Genomic DNA, 18,762 nt, shown 5'->3' with positions numbered 1-18,762 from the left:
CAAAGCTGAGTCGGTGAATCTCTTCATAGGATATATTTTAAAAAGCTGAGTCAAAATGGAACTTCCCTCCCATCAGAAATAAAGGCAATAGTGCAGAGTATATAGTGATAGCTGAGCGTGGTGACTCACGCCTGTAATCCCAGCACTTTGGGAGACCAAGGCAGGTGGATTGCTTGAGCCGAGGAGTTCGAGACCAGCCCAGGCAACATAGCAAAACCCTCTATCTACAAAAAATACAAAAATTAGCTGGGTGTGGTGTGTGCACCTGTAGCCCCATCTACTGGGGAGGCTGAGGTGGGAGGATCGCTTGAGTCCAGGAGGGGAAAAAAAAAGGACTTTTCTTTTCCCTCTTTTATTATTTATTTGTTTGTTTGTTTGTTTGTTTGTTTAATTCTGAGACTGAGTCTCGCTCTGTCACCCAGGCTGGAGTGCAGTGGCCCGATTTCGGCTCACTGCAAGCTCCGCCTTCCAGGTTCACACCATTCTCCTGCCTCAGCCTCCCGAGTAGCTGGGACTACAGGCGCCAGCCACCACGCCCAGCTAAATTTTTTTGTATTTTTTAGAAGAGATGAGGTTTCACCGTGTTAGCCAGGATGGTCTCAATCTCCTGACCTTGTGATCTGCCCGCCTCGGCCTCCCAAAGTGCTGAGATTACAGGCGTGAGCCACCGCGCCCGGCCGTATTAATTTATTTTTATTTTTGTTCTTCAGAGACTGTGTTGCCCAGGCTGGAGTGCAGACCAGCCTGAGTTTGAGACCAGCCTGAGCAACATAGTGCAACCCTGTCTCTACAAAAAAAAAACTTAGGGAGGCATGGTGCCCTACACTTGTAGTCAGCTACTCTGGAGGCTGGGGTGGGAGGATTGGCTGAGCAGGAGAGGTCGAGGCTGCAGTGAGCCATGATTGCACCACTGCACTCCAGCCTAGGTGACAGAGCAAGATCCTGTCTCAAATATAAATAAATAAATAATAAAAATCAGTTGTTGGTTCAACTCAACTTTCTTAATTTTGTTTATTAATTTCTGCCTTTATCTTAATGTTCAGGATTATTTATTTATTTATTTGAGACTGGGTCTCGCTCTGTCGCCCAGACTGGAGTGCAGTGGCGTGGTCTCGGCTCACTGCAGCCTCTGCCTCCCGGGCTCAAGGGATCCTCCCACCTCAGACCCCCAAGTAGCTGGAATTACAGGCGCGCGCCACCATGCCCGGCTAATTTTTGTATTTTTTTGTAGAGGAAGGGTCTCGTTTTTTTGCCCAGGCTGGTCTTGAACTCCTGGACTCAAGCGATCCCCCTGCCCCGGCCTCCCAAAGCTCTGGGATTTCGGGCGTGAGCCACCGCGCCCGGCCTGGGCTTTCTTATTTTCTAATCAATGTATTTAAGGCGATACATTTTCCTCAGAGTGTCGCTTTGACTGCATGCCACAATGTGAATAATGACAGGCAGGAATGTATATTAGGCTCTCATTACAGTTAGTGCTCAATATTGGTTAGCTCCCTTTAACCTTATCCTGTACTTGGCGGACAAGCATTCGTTGGGCGTCCGTCCGACGCCAAGAAGCTCTTCAAAGCCACTTTCCCTGCCCAGCCTCTTTTCTCCCGCGCGGGCAACTCCAACCGGCCGGGCCGTCACGCCCCCTCACGTCACTCACCGCCCCGCCACGTTCCCATGACACCACGCAGGCGCCACCAACAAAGGCCCGAACCCTCCGTGCCCTTCCGCTTTTCCAAAGGCCTCTCTGCGACGACGGCAAGAAAAATAGTTCCTTGACAACTGAGCTCTTTCTCAGGAGAAGGCGGGACCAGGCGGGGCTTACAAGCGCAACGAAACGGAAGTCCGTGGTTCTTGTAACGGGATTGGACCCCGCGCTCCCAGGGGCGGGCTCAGATGGGCGGAGGGATTCGTTTTAAGCAACGGGCGGCCCTCCGCCTCCATTGAAGGCGGGGAAATACCGCGGCGCGGGCGGTAGTTGTTGTGGTTTCCGTTCTGAGCTCGCAGCTTAGGAGCTGAAGATCGCGGACTTAGCGTTCCCGCGTCCGAGTCCGGCCATCAGTGACTGCAGATCCGGAGGCCGGGAGCTCAACCACCCTTCTTCGGAACAGGGCCGGCCTGCTGCTGTGCCTTCGCCGCTCGGTGCCTGTATCTACTCCTGGGCCTAGCTCGGCTCCGGGGCGGCTTAGGAGAAGGCCGCCGGCGAGATGTTCAAAAATACGTTCCAGAGCGGCTTCCTCTCCATCCTCTACAGCATCGGCAGCAAGCCCCTGCAAATCTGGGACAAAAAGGTCGGGCTGGGGGCGGCGGCGGTGCGGGGTGGAGGGGCTACAACCCCTCCTCGTCTGGGGACTGGGGACGGGGAATGGTTGTGTCGAATTGGGGCCTGGGAGAGGCGGAGAGGACGCTGTGCCTTGTCCTCAGCCTGGCGGGACTGGGGCGCGAGGTGGGGGCGTCGTGTAAGCGGCGGAGGAGGTGAGGTGGTGCATGTGGGTGGGCGTGGCTGGGATCTAAGCGTCCTGCAGCTGTGGTGTGGTTAGGGCCACGACCCTTGCTGCTGACTTGACTTGGTCGGTCAGTCCCTTCTTTTGAGCCACTGTTTCCCCACCAATATAATGGGGTTGATGGTGCCCATCTCCTAGCATGAAATGCACGAACTTACTTGAGGGAGCTTCGTGGATGTACAGATGAAAGTACCTGCTATTCACGGATTCCAAATATTTACTGATATCCTGTTTTGTGCCAGGCACGGTACTGGGCGCTAGACACAGAGCCTTTGTTCAGGCACCCTTACAGAGGCGCCGACAGAAAAGCTCCGGCCAAGCCAGTGATGTTTAAATTTCATTCGTTTGCTCCCTTCCTCCCACTGATCCCAAATAAGTCAGAATTCAGTGGCCCTTGGCACCTGCTCCACACTCACTGTGACTTGCCTGTACTATGCCCTCGGTGCCTGATTTCTCCATCAGGAAAACTGCAGAATGCTGACAGTCAAAGTCTTGTTTGGATTAATAAACTCAGAGCCAAGTACAGGCCTCATCTTTATTCCGGCATCCACTAGATGATACTGTGTTTGGCCCCACGAGATGATGAGTCTATTTTTTGCAGATGTGAAGAAAGATCTAGCTGTCTATGAATTGGTCTGCATTTTATTACTTTGGTATTTCGTTCTTCATGCAAATTCCCAGGCAATCAGCTGTACTATTTCTTGAATATAAGTTACGGGAGGCACTCCAGTGTGGAATTTCAGTCATATTCTTAGTACTTCTCTCTGGGAGAATGTCGAGTGTGGGTATGATGAATGCTGCTTTTTATAGAGATGCATGTGGAATAATCTCAGCAGGGTTTATTGGTAATGAAGCCAAGAATTTTGGATTTTATCTCGGAACAAGCCTCTGTATTCCCTTATCCACAGATGAGAGCTATGGGCCACATAAAGTTGGGAGAGAACATGGGCAGCTTTCTGCCTGTCACCACCAACTCTGCGTTCTGAGGGCAGCTTTGAGGATGGTGTGTTCATAGTGTTACTTTCATAAGATAGTTGAAAAATCTGAATATAATGAAGTTGGGCCTTCGTGTATGTAAAATCTGCCCATCTCTTCTCTTTCAGATGATTCTATCCACAAGCTAGAGCTAGTGCCGGAGTACAGGACAGCAGTTCCTTAATGTTGCTGCCTTACTGAGGTTTTTGGTTTCATGGTTTTTTTCACAATGGAATAAAGCATCGTAAACTGTAAATTGCGTCTGTACAAAGAGAGCCCGGGGTGCCTGGGAACTTTGTAAGGAGATTGGTTTCCCAGCTGTCGCTTGACTCAGTTATGGGCTGTCAGAAGGCATCAAGAGAGGGGAGCCCTCTGTGCCAGTGGAATTTGGAAACTGAATTGTAACAAAGTGTCAGTATAAGGCAATTGAAATCGGGAATGGGACTTGACCTAGGAGGAGAGGTTTTCAGAGCAGATCAGAGAACTTACTAAAGCTCAAAGAATTCCTGTAGTAGGGAGGCCTCAGAATTTCTGTTAGGAAACTTGTATCAGTTTTCCATTTTAACCCTTCTGGGCTTGATCTTGTGTGCTGTGTTTTAGTTTTCAAATGTGGCTTTTTGACTGGTCAACATGTTTACCCAAGAATATAAAAGCAAAGTAACCACGGTGCACTGTGTCCCTTAACAACGCCACTAGAGGTTGGATGGTACCCTGATGACATAAACACGTGTGAAAACATTGTTAAATCCATTGGCAGGGTTACTTGGAGTAAATTAAAGAGACATTTTGGCAAAACCTTTAGAACATTCATTTCAAGCAAAATCTTCACAATGGTAAAAGTTAATTTTGTGTTTCTAACTCTTATTTAGACTCAATTGAAAAATGTTTAGGACTGAGGTTTTGTTCGCCTCTTGGGGCAAGGGAAGGAAAGAGAAGAAAAAAAGTTTGGGGCCATATCCCTCAGCTTTGTCGTGTGTGCTTTTTCTCAGCTATAAGTCCTCAGAAAGTGCTGGAAATTCAATCCAGTAAGGGGAATGCTGGGAATTGATGTACTTATTAAAGATTTATTGAGCGACAGCTGAGTGACAGGCTTTGTGTAGACTTGGGAAGATAGAGAAAACATTTTTCCTGCTCCCAGGGACTAAGGCAAAGTTGTAATAAGGACAGAGTTTGTGGGGAGTTGAGGACTGTCTACATTTAGCTAGACATGGCCTTGACTTTTGCCACTAGGTATATATTGACTGTGGTGCCTATTTATAGTTATTTTATTTCCAGAAAACTTTACTGTTTTCTTTCCTGAGTATATATAGAGAGAATTTCTGTTTGGTTTCTTTGAAGAATCTTGAGAAATTTGGTTTGACTGTTGTTTAGGCTCTGTGTCTGTGTAGAAGTGAGCACTGTATTCACAGTACCAGTGAATTTGCAAGCTTCCCTTTTTATGAGGATGGCTTGCTCATTCGTGTTTGTAACACCTGCAATTTATTTGACACTCTGAAGCTCACAGCCCCTCCCCTCCATCTCATCCTTCGGATCTCAACTTAAACATTCCTTTCATTAGGAATTTGAGTTAAGCCTCATGGGTACGCCTGTGGCTGGCAGTTTTCTATTGTAGATCGTCCACTGGACTGCAGGTTCCTTAAGCGAAGAACAGTATCTTGCCTAAGAACCTCAGTGCTAGGGCATGGTCAGACATCTTGGATTTGCATCCTGGCTGTGCTGTGTTCCAGTTGTGTGACCTTAGCCACGTCCTTAACCACTCAGTTTTCTCATCTATTTCTCACGGTTATGAAGATTCAGTGAAGCTGTATGTAAAGTCCTTAGCAACAGAGTTATAGTATATGCAGTCATGCACCACATGATGGCGTTTTGGTCAACGACAGACCTTACACATGACAGTGGTGCCATAAGATTATCATGGAGCTGAAAAATTCCTATCGCTTAGTGACATAATAGTTGTTCGTTAAGTCAAATGCAGTACTCGTGTTTGTGAGTAGGTGTAAACCAACCTACTCCACTACCAGTCATGTAAAAGTGTAGCATATACAATGATGTATGGTGCCTAACACTTGATGATAAATGACTATGTTACTGGCTTATGTATTTACTGTACTCTTTATCATTATTTTATTGTATTTTATTTTTCTGAGACAAGGTCTTGCTGTTGTCCAGGCTGGAACGCGGTAGCACATCAGGGCTCACTGCAGTCTCGATCTCCTGGGCTCAAGCAATCCTCCCACCTCAACCTCCCAAGTAGCTGGGACTACAGGCCCTCACCAGCACACCTCGCTAATTTTTCTATTTCTGTAGAGAACAGGGTTTCTCCATGTTGCCCAGGTGGTCTTGAATTCCTATGCTCAAGCAGCCCTCCTGCCTCAGCCTCCCAAAGTGCTAGAATTACAAGCATGAGCTCCCGTGCTGGGCCTTATCATAATTTTAGAACATACTTCTACTTACAACAACAACAAAAAGTTGCCGGGCGCGGTGGCTCAAGCCTGTAATTCCAGCACCTTGGGAGGCCGAGACGGGCGGATCACGAAGTCAGGAGATCGAGACCATCCTGGCTAACACAGTGAAACCCCGTCTCTACTAAAAAATACAAAAAAATAGCCGGGCGAGGTGGCGGGCGCCTGTAGTCCCAGCTACTCGGGAGGCTGAGGCAGGAGAATGGCGCAAACCCGGGAGGCGGAGCTTGCAGTGAGCTGAGATCCGGCCACTGCACTCCAGCCTGGGCGACAGAGCGAGACTCCGTCTCAAAAAAAAAAAAAAAAGAAAACAACAACAACAACAACAAAAAGTTAACTGTAAAATAGCCTTAGGCAGGTCCTTCAGGAGATATTTCAGAAGAAGGCAGTGTTGTCATAGGAGATGACAGCGCCATGTGCGTTATTGCTCCTGCAGACCTTCCAGTGGGACAGCATGTGGAGGTGGAGACTGTGATTGATGTTAATGATCCTCACCCTGTGCGGCCCTAGGCTCGTGTGTGGTGTCTGTGTCTTAGTTTTTAACAAAAAAGTTTAAAAAGAAAAAAAAAAAAAAAATAGGAAAAAGCTTATGGAATAAAAATATATAGAAATAAAATATTTTTGTGCAGTTGAACATTGTGTTTGTGTTTTAAGCTAAGTGTTATTACAAAATAGTCTAAAAGTTTTTTCAATTTTTAAAGTTTATAAAGTAAAAAAGTTTCAGTAAGCCAAGGTTAATTTATTGTTGATGAAAGAAAAATATTTTTAATAAATTTAGTGTAGCCTGCCAGGTGTAGTGGCTCATGCCTGTAATCCCAGCCCTAATTAAATAACTAAATAAAATAAATGTAGTGTAGCATAAATGTATGGTGTTCATAAAGTGTTCAGTAATGTCCTAGGCCTTCACATTCACTCACCACTCACTCACTGACTCAACCCAGAGCAACTTCCAGTCCTGCAATCTCCACCTATGGCCAGTGCCCTATCCAGTTGTATCACTTCTTATCATTTATACAGTACTTTACTGCACCTTTTCTATGTTTAGAAACACAAATACTTACCATTATGTTACAGTTGCCTACAGTATTCAGTACAGTTGTATGCTGTACAGATTGTAGCCTAGGGGCAATAGGCTATACCATATAGCCCAGGTGTGTAGGATGTTGTACTGTCTAAGTTTGTGTAAGTACACTCTGATATTCACACAGCCATGGAACTGCCTAATGAGGCATTTCTCAGAACGTAATCCCATGCTTAAGCAATGCATGACTGTAGTTAGTACTTTATAAGTAATGACATATAGTATTAAATATGGCAGGGACTAAGGAATTTGCTCAAAACTAAAATAAGATGTTTGAAATGAGCCCACCATCCAGATGTCTAGGAATACGAAATACAGTAAAACCAGACTTCTGAAATGAGAAGAATTTAGTTGCTGCACCGTGGCTCGCCCAGCCCTAAGCCCTTAATGTGGCTCTAAGGCCACATAACCCATGCTGTGGCACCTGCTTCACTCGTTCTCCAGGCGGGGCTCACCTCACCCGGTTCCCCCTCTTAGTAGTAGCCTCCTACTGAATTGAAGGAAGTCCTGTTCTCTCACCTTCAAGCTTTTGCACTTCCTGGTCCCTCTGCTGGGCACTGCCCCTCACCACCCCACAAGCCTCACTCCCATCTTTTCAAATTAGTCTCCAGTCACAGTTCAAAGGCCTTTCTCAGAGTGACCTTCCTTGACTCTTCAGGCTAAGTTAATTTACTACTACTTATCACACGTGACATTATTAGCTTCTTAAGGTCTGTATTCCTGGCTATACAGGTTCCTGATAGAAGCTTTTGTAAGTTTCTAAACCAACAGCTTAGAAGAAATTAGGGGTTTCTTTAATGCTACCTTGACATCTGGGACCAGCACATCTTATATTTATTAAAAGACTCTTATGTTTAATGTAAACATTACTTCTGGTTGTAAGGAAAATACCAGGAGGTTCTGTTCCCACTTATACTTGTGCAAAACATGGTATAATTTTCAGTCTTAATAGTAGTATCCTGGCGGGGCGCAGTGGCTCACGCCTATAATCCCAGCACTTTGGGAGGCCGAGGTGGGCTGAGGTCGGGAGTTCAAGACCAGCCTGACCAACATGGAGAAACCCTGTCTCTCCTAAAAATACAAAAATTTGCCGGGCATGGTGGCACATGCCTATAATCCCAGCTACTCAGGAGGCTGAGGCAGGAGAATCACTTGAACCCGGGAGGTGGAGGTTGCAGTGAGCCGAGATGGTGCCATTGCACTCCAGCCTGGGCAACAAGAGTAAAACTTTGTCTCAAAAAAAACAAGTTAGCATCCTAAAAGTACATGAGATGAGATTGCATTAATTCATGAAAACGCCTTTGTCTGTCTTTCCTGTCACCTTGTCTTTCTCTCAGCTGCTGCTGTATCTTCCCTACTCCAGGACTAAATATTAGACCAGAGTCTTTTGCTGTTGTTACTGGATAGTGTTAGATTCCCATTTCCTGTTCTAATTTTAAAAATAGTCTCTCTTCAGAAAAAATTTCCTACATTCTAGTTTTTAGTTAGCATGCCTTGTTGATAAAAATTAAATTGGTGCCATTTTCAGTAGTAGAATTCAATGTATTTGGACATAAAGGTGGTAAAACTTTTTTTTTTTTTCTGGCTTTCCCGGGGTCAGCTGGACCCTGGGAGAATGTTCTTCATTATTCTGAGTCGGGTTTTACAGTAATTGAACGAAAGCATGGTTTTTTGGGTTTGTTCGTTTGTTTGTTTTGAAACAGAGTCTCGCTGTGTTGCCCAGGCTGGAGTGCGATGGCACAATCTCAGCTCAATGCGACCTCCTCCTCCCGGATTCAAGCAATTCTCCTGCCTCAGCCTCCTGAGTAGCTGGGATTACAGGTGTGCGCCACCACACCCAGCTAATTTTTTTGTATTTTTAGTAGAGATGAAGTTTCACTATGTTGCCCAGGCCGGTCTCAAAACTCTTGATCTCAGGTGATCCGCCCACCTCAGCCTCCCAAAGTGCTGGTATTATAGGCATGAGCCACAGCACCTATCCAAAGGCATGGGTTTTCATTACACTTGCCTTTTCTTAGCTATGCACATAATTGTCCTTACGCTAACTTAGGGGTTGTTGGTGTATGCCCAGAGTTGCTTGTCTGCTGTCTGGATAGCCCCTGTCAAGTACAGCAAAGGGAGTCTCAGACTCCCTTGGAGCCTGGGAGTCTGAGTCAGAGCTATGCCCAGTTCTCCCCACAGGGGTCTCCCTCTGCCTAATTTCTGTCTGGGAAACCAGCCCTTAACCCAGTGCGGGAACTTTCCTGCTGAAATGGACAGCTCTAATGGCTTAATGTAAATTAGAGCATGTGTCATTAAAGCTAGGATACCAGATGGCTGAGGGTTCAGCTGCCTGCCAGGCTCAGTGGGTGGGGCCAGAAAAATGAAAGTTGGGGGAGGGAATGGATATAATTCGTGTTATTTTTAAAGCAATCATAGAAATATATAGCATCCACCGGCTCCCTCCCTATCCCAGTAGTAGTAGTTTGGTTTTTTTTTTTCCCTAAGCTTGACCCACTTCCCTGAGGCTTACATTCCGGGGAGGGAGAGAAATCAGTGTTCTTTATTAGTTGCCCTAGCAACCATGGAAAGCCTGGGAGAGTGTAAGACTAGCCTGAAGCTTTGGTCCCCTCTGTTGTCTGCAGAGGCTGAGAACCATTATAATCTGTAATTGCCAGTAACTGGGTTCTGAACCTCTTTGAGTACCTCCAGCTCATGGGCAGAGAAGGGGAAATTAATGAAATAAAACAATATTGGCTGTAGATTTTTTTTTTTTTTTTTTTTGGAATAAAGCACTCATAGGCCACACTTTGATAGTGGGAATGTGTCATGAATGAAAAAGAATTAACAAATCAAAAACAGCTCTTTGTGATCTAGAGAGGGACAGAGCATGTTAAAACCTGCTTCCACCATCAGCAATAAATGCTGAGCGGTTCATTTTATCTTCATCCCAAAGCCAAGCCTGCCCAGTGACCTCTGAACTGGAAGGAGCTAAGGAAAGGACGTGGATACTTTCTGAGACATGTATCTTCCTGTATGCTGTTGTCAGAAGCTGGTTTTAGGAGGGGGTTGCTTTCCTGGAAGACCTTTATAATATTAGGCAGTGACAGCCACATTGCCATGGTGGTGGGGAGCCTTTGCCCCAATTGCCTGTTACCTCTCCCCTTTGATCCTAGTTTCAGAGCCTAGAGAAAAGGCTTTGGGAAATTCCCTACCCTCCAATGCACATATCTGATTGATCCGCCCTTACCACCTCCACCCTGCTCTTTTCCAGTGAGTTTGTATTTGCAGCCTTTTAAACAATAAAGGAGAAAAATCATAATTCACTAACAAATTCACTTAATTTTATTTCAGACATCTGGAGGCTTGTCATATGGGGATACTTGTATTTTTCTTCTTTGGGGGTTAAACAGTCTCTTGGGGAAAAGCTCTGTTTAGTTTGTCTTACCACCAGCCAGGTTCAAACTCGAGAGAGACTGACGGGCATTCCTTCAACAAAGTTGCCTTGACCCCTCCAAGTTCCCTTGTTTTGTGGAATACATTCATTCATTTTGTAAAACTTAAATTTGTGAGTGTGTTTGTTATCTAGTAACACTGGGGGAGAGAGAAATCTCTTTAGTAAGTTATTGAAAATCCAACTAAAAGTTAGCTTGCCTCGGGGCAGAAGTGTAGGAATACTACAGTCTATCCGCCTTCCAGCCTGCGTTGGCTTCTGTGTGCATTGTATGGCTTTGTTTTCTTCTGTAAAGACCTGAATAGGTCATATCTGCTGGAGTCCCAGGGAAGTCGTCAACTTTGAGAGGGGCAGAAGGCAGTTTCCCTTAACATTTTCTCCCTGTGAGATCTGGCTGGTCTCTCTGTGACTGAGGGAGGCCTCTTGTTGACTCTGGCCGGAGAGAGCTTGAGGGATGTGAAATTTGAGGGCATGCTTTAAATAAGGGTGGATAAATAGCAACATGTTGCTTTTTAACAATAGCAGTTTCCAGGCCCAAGTTACTTCTTAATCCTTTCAATTTAGCTGTCTATTTGATCTTTGCAGTTTGTCCCATTTTAAAGAATGGTTATGTTATTGAGAATAATTAGTGGTCTGTTATAAAAGTAGTGTTTGCATCTTGTTGGAATACTGCCAGCTCTTATCAGTAGGGCTGCTCGCATTAGTTGGAAATGATTTATTAATTCCTTCTTCACTGAATCTGCCTGGTTTTACACAGAAAATATAGGAGGAATATTGCCACTTAGGTTGCGAACATTTAGATGGCGAATGAGGTGGGCAGTGGTGGCGTGTTCTGCACAGAGCCAAGCCTTTGTGCTCTTAATCTCCTTGGAAAGAGGCCCAGAATTCAAAGCAGGAGGGCATTGAACATTGCCAGCTTTGTCTGAGAAGCATTTCAATGTGACGTTTTGTGTCTTGAGAGCCTAAGAAATGCTCCACTGGCGGGGACTGGGGTCCCGTCTAGCCCAGCATTCTGTCTCTGACAATGGGCACCCATTTGTGGAAGCATTCTTCATGCTGGCGGTCCTGTGGGCTTTGTGATATGCCCCAGCATCTCTGGCTTCCTATAATAGTCCACGGTGGATGTGTTATCCAGGAATTTTTAAAACCCTCCTTGAACCTATTCATTTGTGCCAACTCTTAGGGTGACAGATTCCAGAAGTCAGCAAAGATTTGAATGCTTAGTTTATGGCTAGCACAGTGCTAAGCATTGTCAAAGATAGAAATGATGCTTCATAACTGGTCCTTGCTCTTGCTTGAGCTTATTCTTCTTTAAGGAGACAAGACTTGGTTGCAATTGTGAAAAGGGTGGGCAGTGACATCAGATGTCACCTGTAGAACACCAGGCAGACCGTGAATGGATCAGACTCACAGGGACAGAGTCACAGAGACTAATGTCTAAAAACAGAAACATATTATTAATAATTTATGTTGAAAAATAAAACTGCCAGCCTCAACACTGATTTCTCCCCATATGCAAGTCTAATAGCCAAATTGTAATCAGAAGTCTGATGAGTGAACAAGAGGAGCTTTAGTCAGTGTGATTGAGTCATTGATTATGGCAGCCTAACACAGCCCTTTCCACAATACCTAAAGAAAGACCATATGTTTGTCTTTCTGATGTCTCCTGTTCTAAACCTAGTTGATCTTTTCCATATGATATTCCATTCAGCCCTAATAGTCCAGCCCTGTTTGTTTGTTTGTTTGTTCATTTTTGAGACAGCATCTCACTCTGTCACCCAGGCTTGAGTGCAGTGGCGTAATCACGGTTTGCTGCAGCCTCGACCTCCCAGGCCCAGGCTATCCTCCCACCTCGGCCTCCTGAGGAGCTGGGACTGCAGGCATGTGCCACCACACCTGGCTAATTTTTTGTAGAGATGGGTTTTCACCATGTTGTCCAGACTGGTCTTAAACTCCTGAGCTCAAGCAATCCTCTCACCTTGGCCTCCCAAAGTGCTGGGATTACAAGCGTGAACCACCATGCCCAACCCCAGCCATGTTTTTTTGGTTTGGTTTTGTTTGGTTTTGTTTTGTTTTTGAGATAGGGTCTTGCTCTGTCACCTAGTCATCTAGGCTGGAGTACAGTGGCACAATCACGGCTCACTGCAGCCTGGACCTCCTGGGCTTAAGTGATCCTCCCACCTTAGCCTTCCAAGTAGTTAGGACTATAGGCCCACTACAAGTGCGCGGCGCCACACCTGGCTAATTTTTTGTAGAAACAATGTCATACTCTGTTGCCCAAGCTGGTCTCGAACTCCTGAGCTCAAGCTATCCTCCTGCCTCAGCCTCCCAAAGTGCTGAGATTACAGGCATGAGCCACTGTGCCTGGCCCCAGCCCTGTTTTGAAAGTGCCTTTGCACATCTCTGTTCTGTCCATATTAGTTGCTTAAAAGTTTAGACCAGGCACGGTGGCTCACGCCTGTAATCCCAGCACTTTGGGAAGCCGAGGCGGGCAGATCATCCGAGGTCAGGAGTTCGAGACCAGCCTGATCAACATGGGGAAACCCCGTCTCTACTAAAAGTACAAAAAAAAAAAAAAAATTAGCTGGGCATGGTGGCACATGCCTGTTACCTCCACACTCGGGAGGCTGAGACAGGAGAATCGCTTGAACCCAGGAAGTGGAGGTTGCGGTGAGCCAAGATTGCATCATTACACTCCAGCCTGGGCAACAAGAGTGAAACTTGGTCTCAAAAAAAAAAAAAAAAGTTTAATGCTTGAAGATAATTGTTCTTTCCTAAATATTTTGAGAGGAGGAATCTGTATTGAGTATTGATTCCTCCCCGTCATCCACCTCCTACATATGCAGCAAACAATACAAAACAATGTGGGATGAGGTACTAAATTATGTCGTCTAGACAACATGAGCCAGAAAAACAAATCAGAAAAGAGAGGTCAGTGTGGGCTGAAAATGCTAAAGAAGGCGTCTGTGTGTGGCACAGATGGGAATTGAATTCCTGCTTTAAAAAGTAGAAAATTAGGGAAAAGCAGATAGGGAAGCATGGAGCAGGATAACTCCAAGGGAGGAATGCTTTCACTTTTTGTTGCTGCCCTCCTCAGTAACACTCAGCTTTTCCTTGGCTTTTCTGGCCAAAGAAGTACACGAGGCAGGATGGGCGCAGTGGCCCATGCCTGTAATTCCAGCACTTTGGGAGGCCAAGGCAGGTGGATCACGAGGTCAAGAGTTCGAGACCAGCCTGACCAACATGGTGAAAGCCCGTCTCTACTAAAGATACAAAAAAAATATAGCTGGGCGTAGTGCTGCACGCTTGTAATCCCAGCTACTCAGGAGGCTGAGGCAGGAGAATCGCTTGAACCTGGAAGGCAGAGGTTGTGGTGAGCCAAGATCACGCCATTGCACTCCAGCCTGGGAGACAGGGTGAGACTCCATCTCTCGCCGGGCGCGGTGGCTCAAGCCTGTAATCCCAGCACCTTGGGAGGCCGAGACAGGCGGATCACAAGGTCAGGAGATCGAGACCATCCTGGCTAACCCAGTGAAACCCCGTCTCTACTAAAAAATACAAAAAACTAGCCGGGTGAGGTGGCGGGAGCCTGTAATCCCAGCTACTCGGGAGGCTGAGGCAGGAGAATGGCGTAAACCTGGGAGGCAGAGCTTGCAGTGAGCTGAGATCCGGCCACTGCACTCCAGCCTGGGCGACAGAGTGGGACTCCGTCTCAAAAAAAAAAAAAAAAAAAAGAGAAAGAAAGAAATCTGCGAGGCAGTATGAGGCAGTGGAAAGACTGCTGAATCCTGAGTCTCCTACTTAGGGTTTGGGATTTGCAGTTCCGGGGTGCCAATGTCCACATTTATAAAATGGAAACAGTATCACCTGCCTTGTTGTTTTGACTGTGTGAGGCTTAAGTGAGAAGATAATGTGTGTGATATTCGTGGTGCATAGTAGGCATTCAGTAGATATTAGCTGAATCTAAATTGAGCTGATGTATTTGGGGAGAAGTTTCCCCTGATTTATGGATTGCCAAGTTACCTGGGATTCTCATGGTGGTTGATGTGACCCTGTCTAGAGGTAATAGCATGGCTTACGTACATATAAGCTTCAGTGTCCTGTGTCACAAATTTCTTTGTATGCCTCTTGGGCTACCGTGGTTTTCTTGAAATGGTCCTATTCAACCTTATCAGATATTTCAGTACTAATCGAATTTTCTTTCTTGTAGGTACGGAATGGCCACATCAAAAGAATCACTGATAATGACATCCAGTCCCTGGTGCTAGAGATTGAAGGGACAAATGTAAGGTAGGTTGCCACCTCTGTTCTCCCAGAGACATCATGTACTAGGGAGGCATATGTCATAGCGGCTAATAGCACAGACTGTAGAGTCAGAGTGCCGGATGTGAGTCCAGCTCTGCCACTTAGAGCTTACCCTGGACAAGTTACTGAATTCCCCAGACCTTAGCATACTCATCTGTACAATGGACAGAATAATAGTACATTTTCCCTATAGGGTTATTGCGAGGCGTAAATAAATGAATATGTATAAAACACTTAAAACCTTGCTTAGCACATAGTAAGCACGATGTCAGTATTAGCTGTATTATTAACCAAAGTGTGTGTTGGGGTGGGGAGTGGGCGGTGTTGTACAGCTCATCCAGTGGGTGGACAGTGTGGTTTTCAGTGCCATAGAGGTCTCAGTTTTGGTTTTCTGTCATTCAGTGGCTCCCCTGCACCAGAATTGAGGTCTTCTCGCACTGGAGGAGCTTCTGAGATCCACTGTCTGGCTTTTTTTTCCAGATATTTTATTGCTGCTGTCTAGTCCTGTGTTAAGCTTTTATTTCTGGGTCCAGCGTTTGTTAAAGCATCTGCTGACTTAGGGCTGAGGGATTCACTGGGTGGCGTGTCTGAATCTTTTAGATCTGCTGTCCAGTGTTTCCTCTTGGACCCTGTATTATTGTTGTGTATACCACAAAGGAAGAGAGTCCAGGAGTGTGTTTATTGGTATTTCCTCTCTCTACAGCACCACATACATCACATGCCCTGCAGACCCCAAGAAGACACTGGGAATTAAACTTCCTTTCCTCGTCATGATTATCAAAAACCTGAAGAAGTATTTTACCTTCGAAGTCCAGGTAAGTACACGGACGTGAATGTGGCCACTCTTGGCTATACCAGAGAGCTAGCCTTTGACCTGATGGGAAAAAGTGGCCCTACAAAAGTATCTTTATCCTTTCGCATGTATTCTTTTCTGCTTCTACTATAAGCCCAATGCAGTCCTTGTTATGTAAATTTGGCATTAGTAATCAAAATTTAATGCCAGGTTTTTAAAGAAATAGTAAGCACCTAGAAAATCTAGCGATTTCAAAGCTTCAGAGTTAGCATGGTATCCATTTCGGGAGTGACTATTTAATACTCAGTGGCTGTTCTGTTTTAGTATTTCTGATTTTTCAAAAGGAATAACATTTAGGTACTCTATGGTCTGAGAGCCAGCCGACTGTTATATGTCATAAACAGCTGGTGTTGTCTTGGCAACAAACAAGATAAACTTGCTACTTCCGGCCCATCTGCATGCAGCGTATGACCTGTGTCTGGTCTGTTTATTTTCCTGTGAGTCTCAGCCTTGGGAAAGCAAGCTGTGGGAATTCAGGTCCTTGTCTGGACAAGGTTGTGTGCTGCTTCCAAGACAGAGCTTCTTCTCTGTGTGATGCTGCTTCTCTGTATTTCACAGGTACTAGATGACAAGAATGTGCGTCGTCGCTTTCGGGCAAGTAACTACCAGAGCACCACCCGGGTCAAACCCTTCATCTGCACCATGCCCATGCGGCTGGATGATGGCTGGAACCAGATTCAGTTCAACTTATTAGACTTCACGCGGCGAGCGTATGGCACCAATTACATTGAGACCCTCAGAGTGCAGGTACTGCTCCTTTCCCAGACAGAGCCCCGGGTTGGGGTTAGGGCACACTGCGTCTAATACTGGCTTGTGGCCCACACAGCAGAACAGTGTGTGTTTCTGGCTTCAGTTTCCCACACTGTCCAGAGAGCTTTGGCCTCACAAAGGTCCAGGAAATATTGAGGAGTCGGGTCAGGTATAGAGGTGAATGCAGCAAGAAAGACCTCCCTCTTACCAGAATCCATCCCTAAGACAAGCCAAGGAAATGCCAGAGATGAAGTGTTTCCATTCCTAGAAGAGGGCCTCTGGAAGACTCTGGAAAAGGGAGAAAACGGTCACGTTTAGCCTCTCAAAAGAAGCATTGCCTTGACAGATCCATGCAAACTGTCGCATCCGACGGGTTTACTTCTCAGACAGACTCTACTCAGAAGATGAGCTGCCGGCAGAGTTCAAACTGTATCTCCCAGTTCAGAACAAGGCAAAGGTAAGCCAGTCTTCCCCAGAGGAAGGCCCACCAGTGAGTTGGGGGAGCTGTGCTCCTGGAAGGTGCTCTGGTCTAAGAATTCAGCTGCAGAGCCTCTCTGTGTTGACACTTTGGGGGGTCTTTATATCACAAGATCTTAGGTCTCCTTCTAGCATCAGCACTGAATCAGGAATGCTCCTGTGAAAGATTCTGTTACTGCTGCCTCCCCCCTCCACGGTGAGAGGGGATGAGGCACTTCCTACCACTGGCTCACAGAACTTCAGAAAATATCTTCCATCTTAACTCTTTTTTTTTTTTTTTGAGATGGAGTCTTGCTGTGTTGCCCAGGCTAGAGTGCGGTGGCACTATCTCAGCTCATTACAACCTCTGCCTCCCCGGTTCAAGGGATTCTTGTGCCTCAGGCTCCTGCGTAGCTGGGATTACAGGCGCCCACCACCATGCCCAACTAATTTTTAATTTTTGTAGAGACGGGGTTTCACCATGTTGGCTAGGTTCAAACTCCTGACCTCAAGTGATCTGCCCGCTTCGGCCTCCCAAACTGCTGGGATTACAGGCATGAGCCACCGCGCCCGGCCCCATCTTAACTCTTATAATCAGCCCAAAAGTATTATCAGCTGATAGGTACCTGCTAACACAATAGTGGGTGCTTCCCTGCTTGTCTGCTGCAGATGTGTGTCCATTCTCCACAGTCACTGTCCACTCAAGTGTCACCAGAGGTAGGGGCCTGTGACACTGACCGTCTGTTTTCTAGTAACTTAAACTGATGCCTCTTTTCTGTTTTTTCCCTTCAGCAATAACTGGAATTGTGACTCAAGGGATAGACCCTGGATGTGACTCTTCTTTTAAAGAGGAAACTATGTGGAGGATGATGCAAAAACATATTTATCTTAGTTCACTCTGCTGTAGTTCTGTTATTTATACTTGGTGTTGCTTGTCATGGACACCGGTGAACATGTCGTAACTCTGTAACTGCATTGTAAGTGCAGTGGGGGTAAGGAGTCCTGTGAGTGGCGCGTGAACGCTGGAGCTTATTCCACCGCCTGTCCCAGTGTCGGGGCAGATACCCTTTCCATGAACTTACAGAATTCAAGATGGCCCTTAAGGAATTCCAGACCAATATTTCTTCCTGCAGTTTATTCTGTGTTTTATATATTATCTAAATATTTGTATATGCTGTGTAATACTCATAATCTGGAAATGAATAAAATGATATATTCCTGGTTTGTACATTTGTTCCTAGTTTGTCTTTCTTCATGGTGATGTTTCTGTTTCCTTTGTGATATGAAAAGAGAACTATTTCCATTGAACATCTTGTATATTTCATGCTGTGAACTATCTTGTATTAAAGTATCTAAAGAACAAGGCATATTATGCAGCTGACCCTTGAACAACACAGGTTTGAACTGTGCGGGTCCATTTATATGAGGATTTTCTTCCACCTCTGCCACCCCTGAGACAACAGACCAGTCCCCGCTCCTCTCGCTCCACCCCCTGCTCCTCCCCTCCTCATCAATGTGATGATGAAGACCTTTATGATGATCCACTTAATGAATAGTAAGTGGATTTTCTCTTCCTTACGATTTTCTTAATGACATTTTCTTTTCTCTAGCCTACCTTATTGTGAGAACACAAAATACAGTATGTAATTCATACAAAATATGTGTTGAATGGCTGTTTATATTATCAGTAAGGGTTCTAGTCAACAGGATGCTATAGTAGTTAAGCTTTGGGAGAGTCAAAAGTTATACATAGATTTTTGCATAAGAGGGTCGGTGCCTCTAGCCTCTGAGTTGTTCAAGGGTCAACTGTATAAACTGGTTCAGAACAACTTTTAAGACTAAATGGGGAAAAAAAATAGTATATGACCAGTGGAATCATCTTGCTAGGGATTGGGTCCTAGGTTGAGCTTAAGACAGAATGACATAGTCTAAATTACACCTAAACGCCTTTGGTG

The 18,762-nt window shown here is 45.7% G+C and overlaps 1 protein-coding gene and 1 long non-coding RNA gene across 4 annotated transcripts; both read left to right on the top strand.

The window, feature by feature from the left end:
* Window positions 1–1,862: 1,862 nt before the first annotated feature.
* Window positions 1,863–18,042, top strand: CFAP20 (cilia and flagella associated protein 20). 3 transcript variants are annotated; one of them, NM_001194181.1, is given in 6 exon segments: window positions 1,863–2,279; window positions 14,654–14,733; window positions 15,452–15,563; window positions 16,160–16,348; window positions 16,698–16,808; window positions 17,600–18,042. In NM_001194181.1, coding segments are annotated over 6 exon segments (582 nt in total). In that variant the 5' UTR covers window positions 1,863–2,195; the 3' UTR covers window positions 17,606–18,042.
* LOC144338062 (uncharacterized) lies at window positions 4,977–6,218 on the top strand. Its single transcript, XR_013411835.1, has 2 exons — window positions 4,977–5,717; window positions 6,107–6,218. It is a non-coding gene; the product is annotated as an uncharacterized LOC144338062 (long non-coding RNA).
* Window positions 18,043–18,762: the final 720 nt, after the last annotated feature.

The sequence above is a fragment of the Macaca mulatta genome, chromosome 20 (assembly GCF_049350105.2).
Source record: "Macaca mulatta isolate MMU2019108-1 chromosome 20, T2T-MMU8v2.0, whole genome shotgun sequence".
Taxonomy (NCBI): Eukaryota; Metazoa; Chordata; class Mammalia; order Primates; family Cercopithecidae; genus Macaca; species Macaca mulatta.
Note: the sequence above shows the minus strand (reverse complement) of the source record. Positions and strands in the feature narration are given on the sequence as shown.

Excerpts from the sequence above, each read along its gene's own strand:
- CFAP20 (XM_077983758.1), top strand. The coding sequence starts at position 2,196 with ATGTTCAAAAATACGTTCCAGAGCGGCTTCCTCTCCATCCTCTACAGC. Across the intron at positions 15,564-16,159 it reads ATTTTACCTTCGAAGTCCAG|GTACTAGATGACAAGAATGT; the intron begins GTAAGTACACGG and ends TGTATTTCACAG. Across the intron at positions 16,349-16,697 it reads TTGAGACCCTCAGAGTGCAG|ATCCATGCAAACTGTCGCAT; the intron begins GTACTGCTCCTT and ends TTGCCTTGACAG.